At 40.3% G+C, this 17,880-nt stretch overlaps 2 protein-coding genes and 1 long non-coding RNA gene across 5 annotated transcripts in view; 2 read left to right on the top strand and 1 right to left on the bottom strand.

The window, feature by feature from the left end:
- The window catches only part of LOC110383722 (uncharacterized protein), a 30,862-nt gene extending 25,911 nt beyond the window's left edge, over window positions 1-4,951 (top strand). Inside the window, exons 2-4 of the mRNA XM_021344539.3 lie at window positions 2,003-2,108; window positions 3,796-3,976; window positions 4,163-4,951. Of these exons, the coding sequence (XP_021200214.3) occupies window positions 2,003-2,108; window positions 3,796-3,976; window positions 4,163-4,485 (610 nt within the window). The 3' untranslated portion in view covers window positions 4,486-4,951. The remainder of the gene's footprint in view (window positions 1-2,002; window positions 2,109-3,795; window positions 3,977-4,162) is intronic.
- A 1,489-nt stretch (window positions 4,952-6,440) lies between these two features.
- Window positions 6,441-17,556, top strand: LOC110383443 (rab GTPase-binding effector protein 1). Of its 3 annotated transcripts, XM_064035756.1 has the most exons (14): window positions 6,442-6,655; window positions 6,737-6,850; window positions 8,149-8,286; window positions 9,577-9,680; window positions 11,708-11,791; window positions 12,276-12,386; window positions 12,641-12,698; window positions 13,037-13,152; window positions 13,375-13,607; window positions 14,226-14,319; window positions 14,790-14,965; window positions 15,353-15,572; window positions 16,081-16,191; window positions 16,418-17,556. In XM_064035756.1, the coding sequence occupies exons 1-14, from the start codon at window positions 6,607-6,609 to the stop codon at window positions 16,583-16,585; spliced, it is 1,776 nt and encodes a 591-aa protein (XP_063891826.1). In that variant the 5' UTR covers window positions 6,442-6,606; the 3' UTR covers window positions 16,586-17,556. The 3 variants fall into 3 exon arrangements, with proteins under 3 accessions (XP_063891827.1, XP_063891826.1, XP_063891828.1); XM_064035757.1 differs by lacking the exon at window positions 6,737-6,850 and having other exon boundaries at window positions 6,441-6,655; XM_064035758.1 differs by lacking the exons at window positions 6,442-6,655; window positions 6,737-6,850; window positions 8,149-8,286 and adding an exon at window positions 9,220-9,296.
- On the bottom strand, window positions 6,495-9,063 carry LOC135117194 (uncharacterized). The gene is made up of 2 exons (XR_010276703.1): window positions 8,689-9,063; window positions 6,495-8,457 (listed from the first exon to the last, which is right to left on the bottom strand). It is a non-coding gene; the product is annotated as an uncharacterized LOC135117194 (long non-coding RNA).
- Window positions 17,557-17,880: the final 324 nt, after the last annotated feature.

Here is a 17,880-nt window from a genome sequence, read left to right as displayed (position 1 = left end):
CGCGTTCATTTGCTGATGAATAACACTCATTCATGCTTGTAACTTGTATCATATCCGTGAATGCCAACAGGGCAAGGTTACGTGCACATACCTACCTAGTTTCCGGAAAATCGTATTGGTTTCTGAATGGGTGAGGAAAAAAAGTAGAGACCGTAGAGATTCCTGCTGATTTCTGCCGTAAAATAAATGAGTAACCATTCGTTTAAACATGATCACATAGCCCAAGCTTCTGGCAATAAATGCCATGCGCTAAATATCTCTGTCCAAGTCTAAAAGTCATAATCACAGTGCATTTTTTTAGCTTAATACATCTTCAAAACGTCTCTAATGTTAAGCTTCCTAAAGCCCTCATCACCAAAAAGATAACCCTCCTTAACGACTCTACTAAATATCCCTTTACAAATAGGTAAATTTCCTTCACGTAAAGCCATTATAAGATCACGTTTCGGGCATATCCGCCACGCTATGAAGCAATGTCAACGAACCAACGCGCAGCCCTTACTGGAACGTGACGGGGCATTGCGCAAGACACGCGAAACTAATTCAATTTAGCTCATGCAGCGCACTGGGTTACTGATGAAGCCTTGTCACTGCTCACTGGTTTATTGTTTATTTATATTATGTAATGAGCGCGTTTACTTGACAGTTTTATAACTGTTTTTTGCTGAATTCAGGAAAACTTTACCCTTTTACGCAGAGCGTGGTAAACTCGCAAAGCACTTACTTATGTTTCTGGATAGATCTACTCGTCAAAAGTATGCTTAACTTTAGCGTTGTAAAACTTTCTAGAAGTCTCGCGTCTAAATCCAGGCAAATCTAAAGACACGTGAGGTCAGCTAGCCTGCACAATGGGCGGCCGGGCCACACAATGGAGGCAACTGGCCACAATGGGCCACTTACGGCCGTGTCCTGGTATGTCACTCGCACGACTATTTCCTCGGCCGACGCTACTGCTGAGCCGCATCAATGGCGGTGGCGTGATCGCTGGATGTCGTAAATAATACCTTTGTGGTGGAGTACCTTGAACTTGTGGTATTATCTAGGAAAAGGATTAGGTTTAGGAATAATTTGCTAGTGAATTAGACAGAAACAACAATGGTTTGAGTATATGTACCTAAGTGCTAGATACATACAGTTAAATACATACATATATTTCGTGTAGAAGAACTTTATGGAAGAAACGCACTTAGGTACCTACGTTTTATTTTCCATGACCTAAAGCAATTATTTAATCATAATTATTCGCTCGAACTGTAAAATAAAGCGCGAAATCGACAATGTTTTGCCAATTAGGTTTATTAACCGAAAGAAAATGTGACCGAAAATCATCATCTTAATGAATGATTTAACTAGAAGAAGTTGAAACCATTTCAAATTATGAATTCTCAAAACCACAACAGTTCATTGACCCAACAACAATCCGATTCGCACAATAGCCGCACGCGATCCTTCGTCTAATAGGGCCAAGGGCCGGTCCTAGGACCTTGACACACACTCCAGTAGGTCAATATCCCAGCAATAGGTTGGTTACGTAATGTTCGATCAGTGGCCACACGTCACTGGTCTATCCACTTTCTCCTGACGACCTGAGGAACCTGTCCTAAGTACGTGACTGTGTATCCAGTTTAGTTTTATTGTTTACGGAAGCGGTAATGGCCGATCGTTTTGTTAAGGAAGTGAAAATTGATAGATATCTTGTGTGGTTACTATGAAAGTTTTGTTTTTTGTTGCATGTGAAATTGTTCTGGGTTGAGAATGTGTAACTTTATTATCGTAGAGAATTGATCTGACGCGAACCCGCTAGCTCAAAATTGTTGGCAATTTCAGATCATAATAAAATTGTTCCTAAGGCCGGTACCCGTTTGCTTACAATATCAGTTACATCCTCAACCATTGCTCCTTTACCAGTATTTAAATCCACCATACCTGTTTTTAAAATGTAGGATCTCCGTCACTTCATACATTTACAGCTGAGCTATATCCTGACTTTTCCTGTTTCCAGTGACGAGGACGACACGGGCCGGCTGCTGCGGCAGCTCAGCAGGATCAACAGGCCGCTGGGCGTCACCTTCCCGCAGATGGTGCGGCTCATGGCGCAGTGCCAGCAGGTACCCTTGAACCCTTACATCAGTAACTTTAACGTAGTATGCCCCTGGATGTTGTTCAGTAGCAGTCATTGTTGTAATTGCAAGTCAGAGGCCGTCGGGCGGAATAGAGAAAACTCTAACCTGGCTTGTTAGGTGACTAAGTCTGCAGCTCACTCTATAAGGAAAAGAATGTATCTTGAAGTATATGGTAATTGTAATAAGGTTTTAAGTAAAATACAGCCGAAGATCTTTCATAAATGAAAATATGGTCGACATAATATGATTACAAAGTCTGAGCTAGATAGGCTTGTGTGTTGTTTTTTGCAGTTCCGCAGTACTAAATTCCGGGTTCGTGTTTCCTTGCCATAAATAATTTAGGTATACCTACATATGATTAATAGATATTTAGATAAATGCAAGACTCGCACGCTATAAGTGCATAAAACATCTGCTACTATGTTAATCTTAAAAAAAAAAACTGAAGTTACGTGTAAAACAGCTAAAGTTTAAAATAAAAATATGGCAAAAAACTATCAGTGGTAGAGATCGCAATTCGTCCAACAATGGTCGCGCATGAAGGCGGGGAATCCTAACAATACTCAATTTGTGTCGAGTATGTGTACACACGCGCCGAGTCGCCGAGTTCTCTGAAATTCTCTATAGCAACCGTGGCGTTGGCAATTTAATTTTGAAGTAAAATAACCACTTGCCTACTTAATTTGATACCGTACACCTAGGTTATCTCATTACCGCATTCCCAGACATTTAAAGTCTTTCAACTTCTACACCAAAACAATATTCTGTGCAATTTACTCGATACATTGAATAAAAGAAGTTATACCATCAATGTTTTTCACGACGGTAATTCTTGACATTGCCACCCAATTCACCCCGTTTCACGGATTACCTCGTAGGTACTATAGTTTTTTGTACATAAAATGCATAATTTAAATGCAAATAAAATGCGACAACCAAATACATAGCAAATTAAGGTATAACTATTGCCATTAGTACCACTCGGTCACGGTCTATAGTAAATACAGTAAATAATATGCTCAAACATTAACTATAATTTTCAGTGTTGCCTGTTATTCTACAGTGGCAATGCCCTCACTGAACCGTATAATTTGCTTCTTGTTATGTCACATAATATTTCTACTACATCTGACCTCAGGAACGTCCTTAACCTGCTATTTCTAAACTGACAATCTATCAATATTGTGTAGGTACATTTCGTATATTTGAATTAATATGCTATTTTTATTTTGGTTTGACCATGACTTAGTGTAATTATCATGTCGTGTGGTAGCTAATAAATAATTAATATTGAAAGAGCTTTTATTGTGTTATTAACGTGCGAGATCTGATGGAAATAAATAGTAATTTATCATCACGAAAGTGATGCACGCTACTGTTATATATTTTCCTCATTCCTGTGTTCAGTATCTGGTCAAGTAAACACAGCTTACAATTAATTTATACGATAAACTTTAGAAACTTTTCAGTTAATGTTATAATTAAAATGGATACCTACGACGAAATTGAATCATGCAGTTAATATAAAAAACACGCTGGTAGTGCCATCTAGTGTCGAGTAGTGAATACTTTTCTTAAAGACCTTTGAAGTCGCTCATTCGAAATCTATAACTAAGTCAGTTCTCTTTTGTATATAATTATGCTGATCAGTTTCGAAATAAAATTCTTCCAGGTGGCAGGTGTAGAAGCGTTTGACGTGGGCGGTGACGCACCTACCACAGGCAGCGGCGCCGGCGGCGGCGGCGGCGGCTGGCGAGAGACCGGCGCTGCGCGGGCGCGGCTCGACGCGGGCGGCGCGCACGCAGGCCTTCTAGGCGGCAGTCCTCTGACGTTACTGCAGGGGATCATACCAGGTAAGCGTTTTACAATGTCTTATTTTAGCGGGGTTTGATATTGGTCCGTTGATATAATCTGAATAAAAAAGTATTCCGAGCACGAGTAAAACGCAGTCTTAATATTTTTGTCAGAATAATATTTTCCTTCACTGTAAAAGATTCTTTAACAAATGAAAATTAAACCATTGTATTTCCTTGCTTCAGGTACAAAGTGGTGCGGCACTGGCGACATAGCTACAGACTACCACGACCTAGGCGCAGACAGACGCCTGGACCGCTGCTGCCGCACGCACGACCTCTGCCCCACCAAGGTCCGCGCCTTCTCCAGCCGCTACAACCTCACCAACAACTCGCTGTACAGCAAGTCGCACTGCACCTGCGACGACATGCTCTTCGATTGCCTCAAGACGACCAACACCTCCGCCTCGCACCTCATGGGACACATCTACTTCAATATCGTTCAAGTACCATGCCTCGAGGACGTCGACAACGCACGACGGTTTCGGAACGCCAGGCAGGGCTTTTAACTCCATCTACCGGAGAATAGCGGAATTAAACTCATCAGCGCCATCTAGTAGTCACGATAGTGTGTCATGCATGCACAGATTTTTTTGATGCTGTAAATTTTGCATTTTACAAATCTTCGTGTTATTCTCTAATAATGAGTTTGTAAATAATTATTAAATTTGAATAATGTTCTTATAAAACATTAGACATCAAGCTGTGATACGTCTGTGCCTTTAAATGTACTAGAGAGTATTTTTGTTAGAGGATGGCGCTATACAAATAAAAACATTGTTTTAAATATGTAGATAGTAAGATATTTATTTATTTGTTACAAACATTCCTGACAAAGATGCAGATTCTCTATTGTTATAAATAGTAACAATAGTTTAATATTTGTTTATGGAGACAAAGATATTTTATAATAATGTAGAAAAGTAAATGTGAATTAGTTCATACCTACCAAATAAAATTATTTATTTTAAATCATCTGGTTACGTTTTATTTATAACCTATTTTGAAACGACTCATGAAAACGGAATATGATCCTGTAATTGAGGGCCGCAATGAATGAGATAGTGAAAGATGCGGATTTACTATTGAGTAACCGAAATCAATATTACCTACCAAAGATCGAAATACTTCAATCTGTGCCTATAATGGCGTCCACGGTCGATTTCGACCAGGGCGGCTGTTCTCATTTAAGGAGATCAGCCAGCTGCGCAGGACATATTATAGTGCACGAGCATTTGCGTAGACACAGGTGCACTCCCTATTCCTTCACTCTCATAATGGGACGGCAATCCGACACCACCGGAAAGAGATCAGGCGCAGGACCGACATTTACGTGCTCTCCGATGCACGGGTGAATCAATAACCAACTTCCAAACTACGGGCTGCTTTGTGAAAGTTTGAGAAAACCCACAAAGCGATTTCGGCCCGACCCGGGAATCGAACCCGAGACCTCGAGCACAGCAGCCGCTCTTGCGACGACTAGACCAACGAGGCAGGCCCGATTCTCCTAATTTTACTTAAGAGACATACGATTCACATTCGACTTGGTTCGACTGAGATCCAATCCCGACTCGATTACGATTGAAGCGTATGTGGCATTCCGCTATTTTTTCTTTGAAATAAACGTTTTTATCTTTTTCTGTCATTCAATAATGAATCATTTTGTCTGCAAATGATTAACTATTGCAATATGATTGTAGAGCAAACTACCGTATAGACCAAAATCACCAAAATAGCAGACCAATTGCTGTTGCTGACATATCTTTGACGAGCGCGTGGAACAACGCGTGCCGTAACGTCGACACGGGTCTGTCGTCTCTAAGCAGACAGAGGGACGATGAGCCACCCGAATTCACCGCCCACAGACCTACGCCTACGGTGGCCGGGAGTCATCTCGCGACACCCGGCGCCCATGGTGTCTACCTGGTCCAGCGCGGCGGCCGGGATGAGAGGTGCGAACTCTCTGGCGTTCCGCCTCCTCCTTCTCGAACATGACCGCTTCGCAGAAGGAGGCGACGGCATCCCATTCCCTCTCGCCCCGGACCATAGCCTGAACCAAGGCCGGACGCGAGAGCAGACAAAATGATTCATTATTGAAGGACAGAAAAGGATAAAAACGTTTATTTCAAAGAAAAAATAGCGGAATGCCACATACGTTTCAATCATAATCGAGTTGGGATTGGGTCGCAGTCGAACGTGAATCGTATGTTGCTTAAGTAAAATTAGGAGAATCGGGCCCCTGCTCTACAATCATATTGCAATCGTAAATCATTTGCAGACAATATGATTCATTATTGAATCACAGAAGTGAATAAAAACGTTTATTTTACTATACTGTTACTGGTTATCGAGTAAGTATCTATTAACGAGCGGCATCGCACTTCCACTGAAGTGATGATAGGACTCTTTAGTAATAAAAAAAGAGAAAATCCGAACGCAGCTTCCTAAAGGCTCTATTTCTGTTTTTTAATCTGTCAACATTTAAACGTCAACTTAGAAACGTCAAATAGTTTCGTGATTTCATCTTTTTCTCAACAATTTTCGTAATTTCTAAAATTTCAAAGTTCTAAATCTGTGTAACAATGCAAACAATTCGAAGAATAGCATTGTTTTAGCAGTGAATCAAGTAAATGGACAGCCAGTCCACGATGTCTAGTGAGAACACAGACGGTCCGAAAGGTGTGTTATTTTGTTCAATTGTTTGCTAATTTAGGCTATAATGTCTACCGTAGAAGCACTCAATGGTGTTTCTGTTTCAAGTGGAGGCCGCGGGCGAGTGCAACGGCCCGGCCGCGGACCAAACGAGGAGATTACTAGAAGAAGAATTTAATGTTCAACGAGCGAAAATGAAAGAGTTGTTCTTGCAAAAAGAAGGTTCGTTGTCCGTTATCAGCAGAGTAGGCCGCGCGGGGGTATTGTAGTCTTGGTTCTGGTTGGTTACATTGCATGAAATACTTATTATTCACGTGATAAGTTTGTTTTCTTGTGGTTGAATGTCAGTTTTACACTAAGTCCTAATTAGTAGTTTGCCTTTGTTCTGGTAATTGTTTGGATCCCTGGTGACTGTGAATGTGATGAGACCTGTAGCTTGTTCATGTGTGAGCACCGTCCTGCTTGGTGCGGCTGGTTGGTACATAACATGAGGTAGTGGGGAGAGGAACATCATGCACTAATGACATTACTATGGTTGATGCATTAAACTTGCATGTGTTATCTTCAGAGCTACAACAGCATTAACACTTATATGTTATAACTTCACTGTTTGCAATGTATGTCACTTCATTTCTATATAGATATTTACACCTGAAGTTTTGTCTTGTAAATAATGAAAATGCAATGTAACACAAATACCTACATTGTTGAAGGTCATTTGTAATTACAGAGTGGTTTTTATATCATTTGTTATTGCAACATTAATTTATCTTTTGTTGACTGCATCTAATGCAGGATATAACTTGGTAGTTTTATGTTTTATTTGAGTTTATTTTGAAATGGCAGATCATCTTTCATTAATTTCACCCAATATAATATGTAATGTGAAATATAAATTTTGTGGAGATCTCAACAGACATGGAATTAATTTTATAATTATAAAAAATTGTCTAATATAAAATCTTCCATAAACAAATTAGATTCATAACACACAAATAGTAACTGTATTTAAAAGGTTTTTTTAGTTAGATAACATAGATAGAAAGTTTAAGTAAAATGGTGATTGGTTGGTATTCTAGTTAATATTGGTTAAGGTTAGCATTTTAACTTTATTATAGATTGTTGCGTTTTTCTGTTAATGTCGCAAATTACCCTTAGGTGCATGGTTTCCAGTTTATTCAATCAACATTTACACAGCTGTAAGAAATATTTGTGATTAAATTCACACACCAACTCACCACCCATTATTCACCCAATAGAGAGCTCTCATCATCATCTGCATAGCCTATTCCCAACTACAGAAAGTGACTTTCTGACTTCCTCGACCCAGTTAACCAGATACTGCTGTGATGCTGTTTCTTAACCACAAGTTTCTCTTGAAAAACCTCTCTTAACTTCATCCATCCATCAAACCCCTTTGATTGTCCATCTTTAGACAAAGGCCTCCTCCAAATCTTTCAATTTCTGCCTTTTTCCTCGTAACTTACTAATATTTATGTGGTTCCCCTCACTCTTTGCAGAGGACATGAGGAAGATGCTTCAGGACAAGGAGCAGTTGGAGTCGGAGGTGCTGGGGCTCCGGGCTGAGCTGCAGCAGCTGCAGACCCTCAGTGAGAACCAGAAGTCGGAGATACAGAGCTTGCAGATGCTTGTTAGTGGTATGTGTGGATTTTTTTTTCATTTATTTTAAGGACTTCACTTTTTTATGGGAAATCATCAAAACTGCCTCCTCCTGCTGTGGGTTAGCAGCGGTGAGGGAGTGTCGGACTCTTACATGTTCAAAGGCCGCGGTAACTCTTTCGAACTATCCTGCAGCCACTTATAATGACCTGCAATGAAGAATAAAAATTCTTAGTAAACTAATTCAAAATAATAATTATTAGTATTTGTGACAGAGCCTCTGTCACAGAGGGAGTCAAACCTTAGAAGTACACTCTATTTTATACTTGCTCACAAAAGCAGATTGTACATAGACTGAATAGAATAATCTTTATTGTATACCATTAGGAAAAAACAATAAAGGACAATAGAAACAAATATAGATGATTATAATAGACAACCTTACTGCTAAGATTCAATTTCAAGGAAACATGATTCAATCCAGTATTCATTTTTAGAATACCGAAAATAAATACCGAAAGCACTACTTTGATTTTATATGTATTTGATGTTGTATATGTATACTTAAAAATGTAAATCTAAACAGGATATTGTTCCAACTGTGAACTGATTGCAATGATTTTTATAGCTCACTATGTAGTAATGTACACAAATATCGCTCATTAATCAAACTGATGTGAAATCATGCAAAACTTTTGTTATCAAATTAAAATAATATGTTGATTCGATACTATGAAAGCGCTCTGGTTTTACCCATACTTACACAAGGGAGAAACTTAATTAGACTTCTCGGTCTTAAAAAAATATTATGAACAAGTCAGCCATAGTTATCTAATTATAAAGAACAAATTTTCTAATAATCTAGTCATTACTCGCAGAGTCTATTGACCTGCCTGTATGTATGTTTGTACATAGTAACAGTTCATTATTTTATCTATAGTAAAAAAGGGGCTTTAATTAATTAGGTAAATGTTTTCCTCATTGTTTGTGTGATGAAGTGGGGTATGGATCATGTTGCAGGCGTTCTGTTTAGGATGGGGCTCCAAAGGTAAGTTAAGGGACCAACAGTCATTAAACATTCTTACGGGAGCGTAGTAAGGCTTTTTTAAAGATATATCAGAGTGATAGTAAGTCTTACTTCCAATTCTAGCATGTTAAACATACTCTCGATATAAACAAGGCGGTATATGAACACCATCCATAATGACGGGTGTAATTCCGATTGAAAGAAACTAAGAGATTTATGGAATATGCAAATAATATCCTCCTTAACTCTAGTCCGGTATAAAATCAACGCCAAATAACATTGTTTTTATTATTGTGAACAGAAACAGTGGAAGCATCGTCATCAGGCACGGAGGAGGTGAGGCGGCTGCGCGCCAGGAACCTGGAGCTGGAGCAGCATCTCAACCAGATGAGGCAGCAGCAGCAGGTCTGTTCTTACATCTGTTTATCTTGTATATCTAACTTAGGAATATTAATTATGTTACAAATAAACATATGAATGTTGCTAATCATCGCTCTGCCACTGTGTAACAAGGGAACGTTTTTGCGCATCTGGATAAAAAGCAACCTATATGAAATATTTTTTTAATAATTCCTTCGGAGTTCCTAAGATTAGTGCATTCAAGCAAGCAATATAATATAAACTATTCATGTTTAAAACATTCTTTATAAAATTATTATCTATTATTAGATTATAATGGTCTCACAATCCACTGTTTTTATTAACAAGATCTTCAGTAAATCTTAAATATCAGCATTTGAACAAATATGTTGCCATTAAAAAGGCATGTTAATTATTATTCAATAAACCTAGTTATCGCTTAGCAGGTTATACCGACCTTGTCGCGTCTTCAACATTTGCTCATATTATTGCTCACATATTTTGATTGCAAACCATATTTTAAACTATAAAATGTTAAACACGTCACGCTTAAACGTAAGGTACATATAATGTTCATTTACATAATATACATTAACTATATTTCTTGAATATGAATCGTTAATGCTTAAAACTAAAGGAGATTAGTTCTTACCCGTATTTCTATTTTACCGTAATCAAAGGATCAATATTTTATCACTAGCTTCTACCAGCAGTTCAACCAGTGTCCCGTAGGCATCACTCCACGCTGTTACAGCCTTTTTATCGTCCCACTGCTGGGCTCAGGCCTCCTCTCACTCGGAGAAGGATTGAGCATTAATCACTCCACGCATTCAGATAAAAAGTTGCCTACAGCTTTCCTCAATAAATGGGCTATCTAGCACTGGAAAGTTTTCCAAATCGGTCCAATAGTTCCTAAGATTAGCGCGTTCAACCAAACAAATAGTTTAGGCTGTTTAACACAATGGAGTTTGTATGTGAATATGGTAGTTTATAGGCAAAGTTATTTGTTTTCAATGTTTTTCTTTATGATTTGAAGGTGTCTGCCTTTGTGTTGACTTATCTTTGGGCGCACTAACTGTGCACGTAGTTTTACACAGGCTGTTTTTTTTCTTCTAGTTAGGTATAGTTATGTATTACTTCTCCATGTGAGAGTAGGCCTTTGCCCAACAGTGGGGCGATAGAAGGTCTGATGACGCGAATAAAACTGCTTATTTTTGAATTTTGACTAGGCTGTTAAAGTGAGTGTACGTTTTAATACTGTAACGCCACTCAATTTTGAGAATTCCTCAATAATATTTCAATCTCTGTCGCGTCATACGCAGAAAATAGAACTTAAAACCAATTTAAACGTTTGAGTATTTCGAGGAACATCGTACTCTTTCTAAAACCAACTTGTAACAACCCATACAATATGTTCATAAATTATTACCCAAATTGTATAAACTAAATAAGGAAGCAAAATTTATTTACAAATAAACACCATTTATAAACTAAAATAAGTACAACATAAATATTTATTTAGAAAATCTATCAGCGCACACACTAGAAAAAACTATTCACGATTGTAAAGCAATTTGTACTTAAAGAAACCGGTTGAGATAACTTAAGTGTAACTTATTCCAAGTATTAGTTACATTACATAGTCGTAACTTATGCTTGTCGTGCGGTTATCGCTTAGAATTAACATATTGCCAGCACCGTACAGCGAATTATCATACTTGGATTAAGTACTTAAGTGTTACCCGATGCGCAGGAGTCGGTAGTGTGTTATTGTGAAGCGTCGATTATTTAAAATTGGTGTTTAAAGTTTTACAAAAAGTAAAAATAAATGCTTTCTAAATCGGAAATTGATTGGTAGTGTTTTAACTACTACAATATTTTAAATACCGCTCCCAAAACATGTATATTTCTCACAAAGACACAAAGAAGACTTTTTATGTATTATGTTATATCGAAAGATGGTATAAAAGAAATATGCTAACACACTACCGCATTGGACAATTAAGTACCTGTAATAATACCTGCGTACAATGGACGTGAATTACCTGTTAAATGCTCGCGCTATGTGGCAGGAGGTGTCCCTGGCCCCCGCCACCTTCGTCCGCTCCCTCGCCAGGAAGCTCACGGCCGAGACTGAAGATCAGCCGCCTAAGAAGGTACGTAGTTTTGGATATCTATGGCCCAAAGTACACTGACAACATACATGCATGTCAGTCTTCCTAAAAAAACAAGTTTCAAAGTATACAGTTGTTTTAAGTTATACGGATTTTATGCTGTAGCTGAATTTGGTCGTAATTCTAAGTAACATGCGACACCCACTTTAGGCTAGCTTTAGGTTTTGTTTTTGTAAATCCGTAGTTTGTCAGTGTCCTAATTTTCAGTTGTGTTTCCCGGTTTCGAAAAAGTATTTTATTCAAATAAGTTTTGCTCGTCAAGCTTATTTTAATAAAATACTTTTGTTGTGTTTTCAATTGATTTTGCCCCTTTTAGATTTTCTTTTAAGTCACTGTTTCTTTTGCAATATACCTATAGTAGTAAGTACTCATAACCTACTATTATGGTATAAATAAATGATCCTCATATAAAATGTCATATTATCTACATTAGGCAAAGCTTTAAACTGACTTCTCTTTCATATAGAATTTAGAAGAAGAGTTACTGCGGTCCATTATCCAGCCTCTTGAGATGGAGATCGCGGCGCTCAAGACCAAACTACGAGATACCGACGCGCAGCTGCAAGATGCCCTAGCGGTTAGTACATATGACATACCTATAGCATTCGTACTTATATGGGCTATGTGTGTAATATTTTTTATTTATTTTATTTATTTCTTTATTTCAGGCAACTAGGGCCCATAAAAATACAAATACATATATATCATTCATAAAATACTTATAAACTAATACATTCAATTATCCATATCAATATATACAATACTATATCCGATAATAAATATGTGTGTCTGTGTAAATATGTGTGGTAAATGTCGTATGTTTTGTTCTAGAAAGCGAAAACTACAGCCGCCGCCGCCGCGAGTGGGGATGCCAAAACAGAAAATGCAGGTTCGTTGTTTCAATCCGATATTTTAACCTTTATATTTCATTGTGATATAATTTAGTGATCCACTTTTTAACCGACTTCCCAATGAGGAAGAGGTTCTCAATTCCTCGTATTTTATTTATGTATGTATGTACCTACACCGATGACTTAACACCGTCTGGACTCTGGACCGATTAGCAAAATTATTTTTTTATTTTGAAGGCAAAGAACATATTTCTGATGTTTTTTTTTAATACCTAAACGCTTTAATTATTTTATTGTTATGGTTTTCCTACCATTTGACGTTTTTTTCTAAATTGATTATTCTACAACGAGTTTCATGACTGTGGTTACATTACAGAGGCGAGCAGACAATGCGACATGTGCGCGAACTATGAGAAGCAGCTGGTGCTGGAGCAGGCCAACGCTGAGCAAGCTCGCGACAAGGCCCTCATGAAGGAGTTGGCGCTCAAACAGGTACCATTGTGCACTTTAACTACATTTGCTTTAGGTTCAATTTTACTTGCACGTGTTCGGGTCGAGTGTAGTGCCAAGTGTCAATTACAAGTTATCTCGTTCCCCCAGTTAACGTCAGAATTGCTGTCACTCCTCACCGATCCCCCCGAAATATATATAGAGTTGTTACCTAATTGCAACCAGCTACCATTAGTTGCTACCTAATTGCTACCGTTCCCCCAGGCGACGGAAGAGCTGGAAGGCGTCAGATCCCTGCACGACGAGACGGTTCGGTCGTGGCACTCGGAGCGGCAGGCCAGCGCCGAGCAGCTGGACAGCCTGCAGGCGGCAGTGGACGCGGCTCGTGCTGCCCTGGAGCAGCAGGCCGCGGCGGCCGAGCAGGCCTCGCAGCGAGCGCTGCAGCATGTCACCGAGCTCACGGTGGACAGGGAGACGCTGCAGAAGAAGCTCGACAGGTCAGTGTTAGGTGTAGCTGGAGACTCTGGCTGCAGTAGACCAGGTCAGGACTTCACAGGCAGCTGTGAACCGGCTGTTATTGGATTTTTAACACCCATCGTGTATCATGAATGTGATTCTGAGTCCAATGAGCATGGGGATATGAGGTAAATAATTTGAATTTGTTTGCGCATGCGCAATTCATTTATTACACTCGGACCCTTAAAAGCACTTATGTTAGTCAAAAATCAAATAATATAAAAGTTGGAGAAGTCTATACACCTATTATTACCTATTATTATTTTTTTTCTCACACGGTCGGTTAGCCCCATGGTAAGTTATTAATTAACTTGTGTTATGGGTGCTAACACAACTGATAAACTACATATAGTTACATATATACATGTCGATAAATACATATTGTAACACCCAGACCACGGCCAACAAACATGCTCATCACACACATGTCGACCGAACCGGGAATCGAACCCGGGACCTCAGGTTCGGCAGTCCGGCATGGTGACCATTGCGCCATCGAGGTCGAGAAATTGCGGGCGAGAAATTCCACGGTGTTACTCTTACCATTGAACTATTAAGCCATAAAAGTTTTTTTATTGAAATGTTTATTTTGTGTACAGTTTAGAGAGAGATAACGCGATGTTAATGGGACAGTACACGAAGAAGGCGGCCGACATGCAGAACGAAATCATCGACCTGCCTGATAATGTAGAGGTTTGTAATTATTATCTTCTATTTATTATGAATTCTAAGAGCAAATTTATTGAGGCATAAAAAAAATGAATTTCTTCCTACTTTTCTTACCTTTGAAAGCATATATTTTTGAATAATCTATACTAATGAAGATTGTTTGTCTGAACGCGCTATAGTCACTTACTATTGGTCAGATTTAAAAAATAAGTCAATGTTGTCACTTATTTATCTTGATCAGTTTCTACCTGGGTGCGTGGAGTAGTTCATGCAAGACATGGACGTAACCACTTAGAAGCTAGTATTAAATATTGACTTTGCTGCTTAGTGATAATGTTATGCGCCAGTAAAATAGTCCCTTATATTCGTATGATAATGGTCATAAAATATGTATGCCGGTTAAACGGCAAGACATGTAAAACATACCTACTGTAACATCTTGTAATACCATACCATGTTTCTAGCAAATAAATTTTCTTATTCTATGTTCGCAGGAATTACAAGAGCTGACGCTACGTCTCCGGGAGCAGCTGATCCTCTGCGAGATAGGTCGCGAGGAGGCGCGCGGCGCAGAGCGCGAGCTGAGAGCACAACTGCTGGAGCACGGAGCCCTGTTCCACCGACAGGACGCTGAGCTCACTGCGCTCAGGAACAGCCTTAAGGAGGCCAAGTGAGTTGTTTATTTATACCCCCTATCCACCGTTACAGGTTTATCTCAACCTAATGCGATAGACAGTACACAATAATAATAAATGTAAACATAGAACTCCAAAGTATGTACAAAAATATAAAACGGGGATCTTCTGCTGCAGGTTCTATGTATCAGAAGAAGAAATAAGTGCAGAATCCACTTTCATATACAACGAAATCAAACTTCATTTGTTTTTATCCATAACTCCCCATGGATCCCAATCGTTCTCGTATTATCGTATCCAAACGGGGCTAAAAGGTATCCTTTGATTGTCTCCTGGTTCTAAATTCTAAGCTACCTCCCCACCAATTCCCAGCCAATTCTAGATATAAATTATGTTATTAATACCAAAATGTATTTTCTCAGGGAGGAAATCGACCGTCTCCAAACGGAGCAAGCAGCGATGCAGGAGCTAGGGTCACGGCTGCGTCAGGCGGGCGAGCTGGGATCCACCCTGCTGGAGGACAAGCGGCGCCTGCAAGCCGAGCTGCTCGAGCTGAGGGGCCGCGTCTCCGTGCTGCAGCAAGAGCTGGATAACAGCGAGAAGGTGCAGCAGGACTTCGTGCGCCTGTCGCAGTCGCTGCAGGTATGTTATTCTCTCCCCACTGGGGGAAGGTTTGAGGGGCCTGCCGTAAGGGGGCAGTCGCCGGTGGGGGACTGGACGCCATAGATTCCCAGACCCCTCCACTAAGGCAAGGTCGGAGTGCCGCTTTGCCTTTTTAGTGAGTATACCAGAAACGTCTGTACCGGGGAGTCACACATATCCCACTCCCGTACCCCGACGGGAAGGGAATGCGTAATAGAATTTTCTTCCAGCGAGAAAATCAAAAAAGTAGGTACATTACTCTCATACCATTATAAACGGTGAAGTGGGGACCCTGTATCGAAGGACTCAGTGAACTGTAGGTCTCGGCTGTCATTTGAACATTTTTGACAGTCGTTACGGTTAATCAGACGCCAATAAGTCTGACAACCCAGATAAGCAGTCGCTCCTTGTATAACACTGGTACTGGTCTTTGCAGTTGAAGTTTCGCGTCTTATACATGGTTGGCTTAGTGTAGTGAGTGCGAGTGTTAACACTAGCGTGTGCGCAGGTGCAGCTGCAGCGCATCCGCGAGGCGGACACGGAGGTGCGGTGGCAGCACGAGGACGACGTGCACGAGTGTCCCGCCTGCCACGCGCATCTGCCCAACCCCAAGAAGAAGGTATGTCACGATACGTGCTGAATTTATGTGTTAACGTAGAATATCGCGTCAGACGAAGCTGTGTGCCTGAAGGGGCTGCGGGATTGTTCGAAAGAGTTACCGCGGCTCTGGTACATAAAAGGTCTACAACAGAACACGACGGTTTTTTTTTATGTGCGCTGTTTTATTTGCATATGTAATTGTCGGGTGTGTGGGACGTGCCGGACTGAGCGTGTTATGTGTGCAGGTGCACTGCCGGCACTGCGGGCGCATCTTCTGCAGCGCGTGCGTGTCGTGCAGCGTCCCCGCCGGGCCGCGCCGCGTGCCCGCGCGGGTCTGCGCCGTGTGCCGCACGCTGCTGCAGCCCCACGCCGCGCCCTACTTCAGCACCGAGCCGCCGCGCTCGCCCGACTAGCCGCCCAAACCAAGCTACTTCCACGATACAGTTACACCCCAGCCTCATCACGCAATAGTCACTACGGCGACTCCACAAAACTTTCAATATCGCGGTGCATTCAAATTGAAAGGCGCTTTCAATTCAAGCTATCAATAAAACGTCCCCGCCCCCCATCCCAAGTGAAATACACTCCCAATACACTTACAAAAATGCAATACTTCTCGGTGCCTCTCTGTCCATGGCTACTTGATTTAACCTTTTGAACGCCAATGTCGGCTATAGCCGACATGAGCAAGCGTGCCCTGTGCGCCAACGACGGCTATACTCGACAAAAAACAGGTCGCAGAAAAATACTAAATAAACCTATTAAATCATTACTTTTATGTATTTTTTAGTAGATATTTAATTAAGATTTTCGGGCTTGGCGTACAGGGCATAGGAATACCGATATGGCGTGGCGGTGAAAAGGTTAATGTGATCTCGTCCCAAGCTTTAACAATATTTCAAGCTCTTTCCGCAAGACATCTTCAAGTTGTGACAAAAGCGGCTCTCGACGCCTTTCATCCCTCCATTTTGTAACCAGCTGTGCTAAAGTATTTCTGTTAGACTTTGTTCACCTCAGAGTAATATCGGTAATATTAGAATTAGTGTAGCTAGACAATCTTTATTGTGTTAAATTATTTTTGTTGAGGACAGCCTGGTTGCAGGCTTCGAGATTTTCATGATGAATGATTCGTGATAAAGGGAATCAACAGCCTTATAAGAAAAAAAAATCGAAAGAATCTATGTTAATAAACAAAATTGTTGTCAAAAATTGGATATATGTATCTGAATGGTGTGAAGCCAGTGTAATTCGGATAAGGTTGTTGTGCTGGTCGCGCCTGCGCAGTGAGTGCGCACTGAACACTAAGTTATGACATCTAGCGATAGCGTAGAATAAGAGTTGTAATATAAAGATATTTTATTGTAAATAAAAGAGCTCCATATTACTTGTTGTTTCATCTCTTCTCTCCTCTAAGCTTCATCAAAATTTTTTACGACGCCAATAGTACCAAAGGGTCGATTTATACTAGCGCAGAATCGAAGCGTCAATTTTTTTACAACTAAAGCGAAGCCGCACGAATACTCGCGCACTCACGTGTAGTATCAACAGCAGAGCTATTGACTCAGCGACTGATGACGCGTTGGTTCGCTAGTGGGCGCGTGGATACACGAGAATACGCGAGATCGGTACGTACTAAGGTAGGTATTATTCCGGTTCAAAGCCCTTTAAGTAGGAAGAAGTTTCAGTCAACCAATTTAATCCACAAATA

This window comes from Helicoverpa armigera, chromosome 8 (assembly GCF_030705265.1).
Source record: "Helicoverpa armigera isolate CAAS_96S chromosome 8, ASM3070526v1, whole genome shotgun sequence".
In the NCBI taxonomy this organism is placed as follows: domain Eukaryota; kingdom Metazoa; phylum Arthropoda; class Insecta; order Lepidoptera; family Noctuidae; genus Helicoverpa; species Helicoverpa armigera.
Note: the sequence above shows the minus strand (reverse complement) of the source record. Positions and strands in the feature narration are given on the sequence as shown.

Coding starts and splice junctions, on each gene's coding strand:
- LOC110383443 (XM_064035756.1), top strand. CDS start 6,607: ATGGACAGCCAGTCCACGATGTCTAGTGAGAACACAGACGGTCCGAAA. Junction 6,656..6,736: donor GAACACAGACGGTCCGAAAG/GTGTGTTATTTT, acceptor TTCTGTTTCAAG/TGGAGGCCGCGGGCGAGTGC. Junction 9,681..11,707: donor AGATGAGGCAGCAGCAGCAG/GTCTGTTCTTAC, acceptor GCTATGTGGCAG/GAGGTGTCCCTGGCCCCCGC.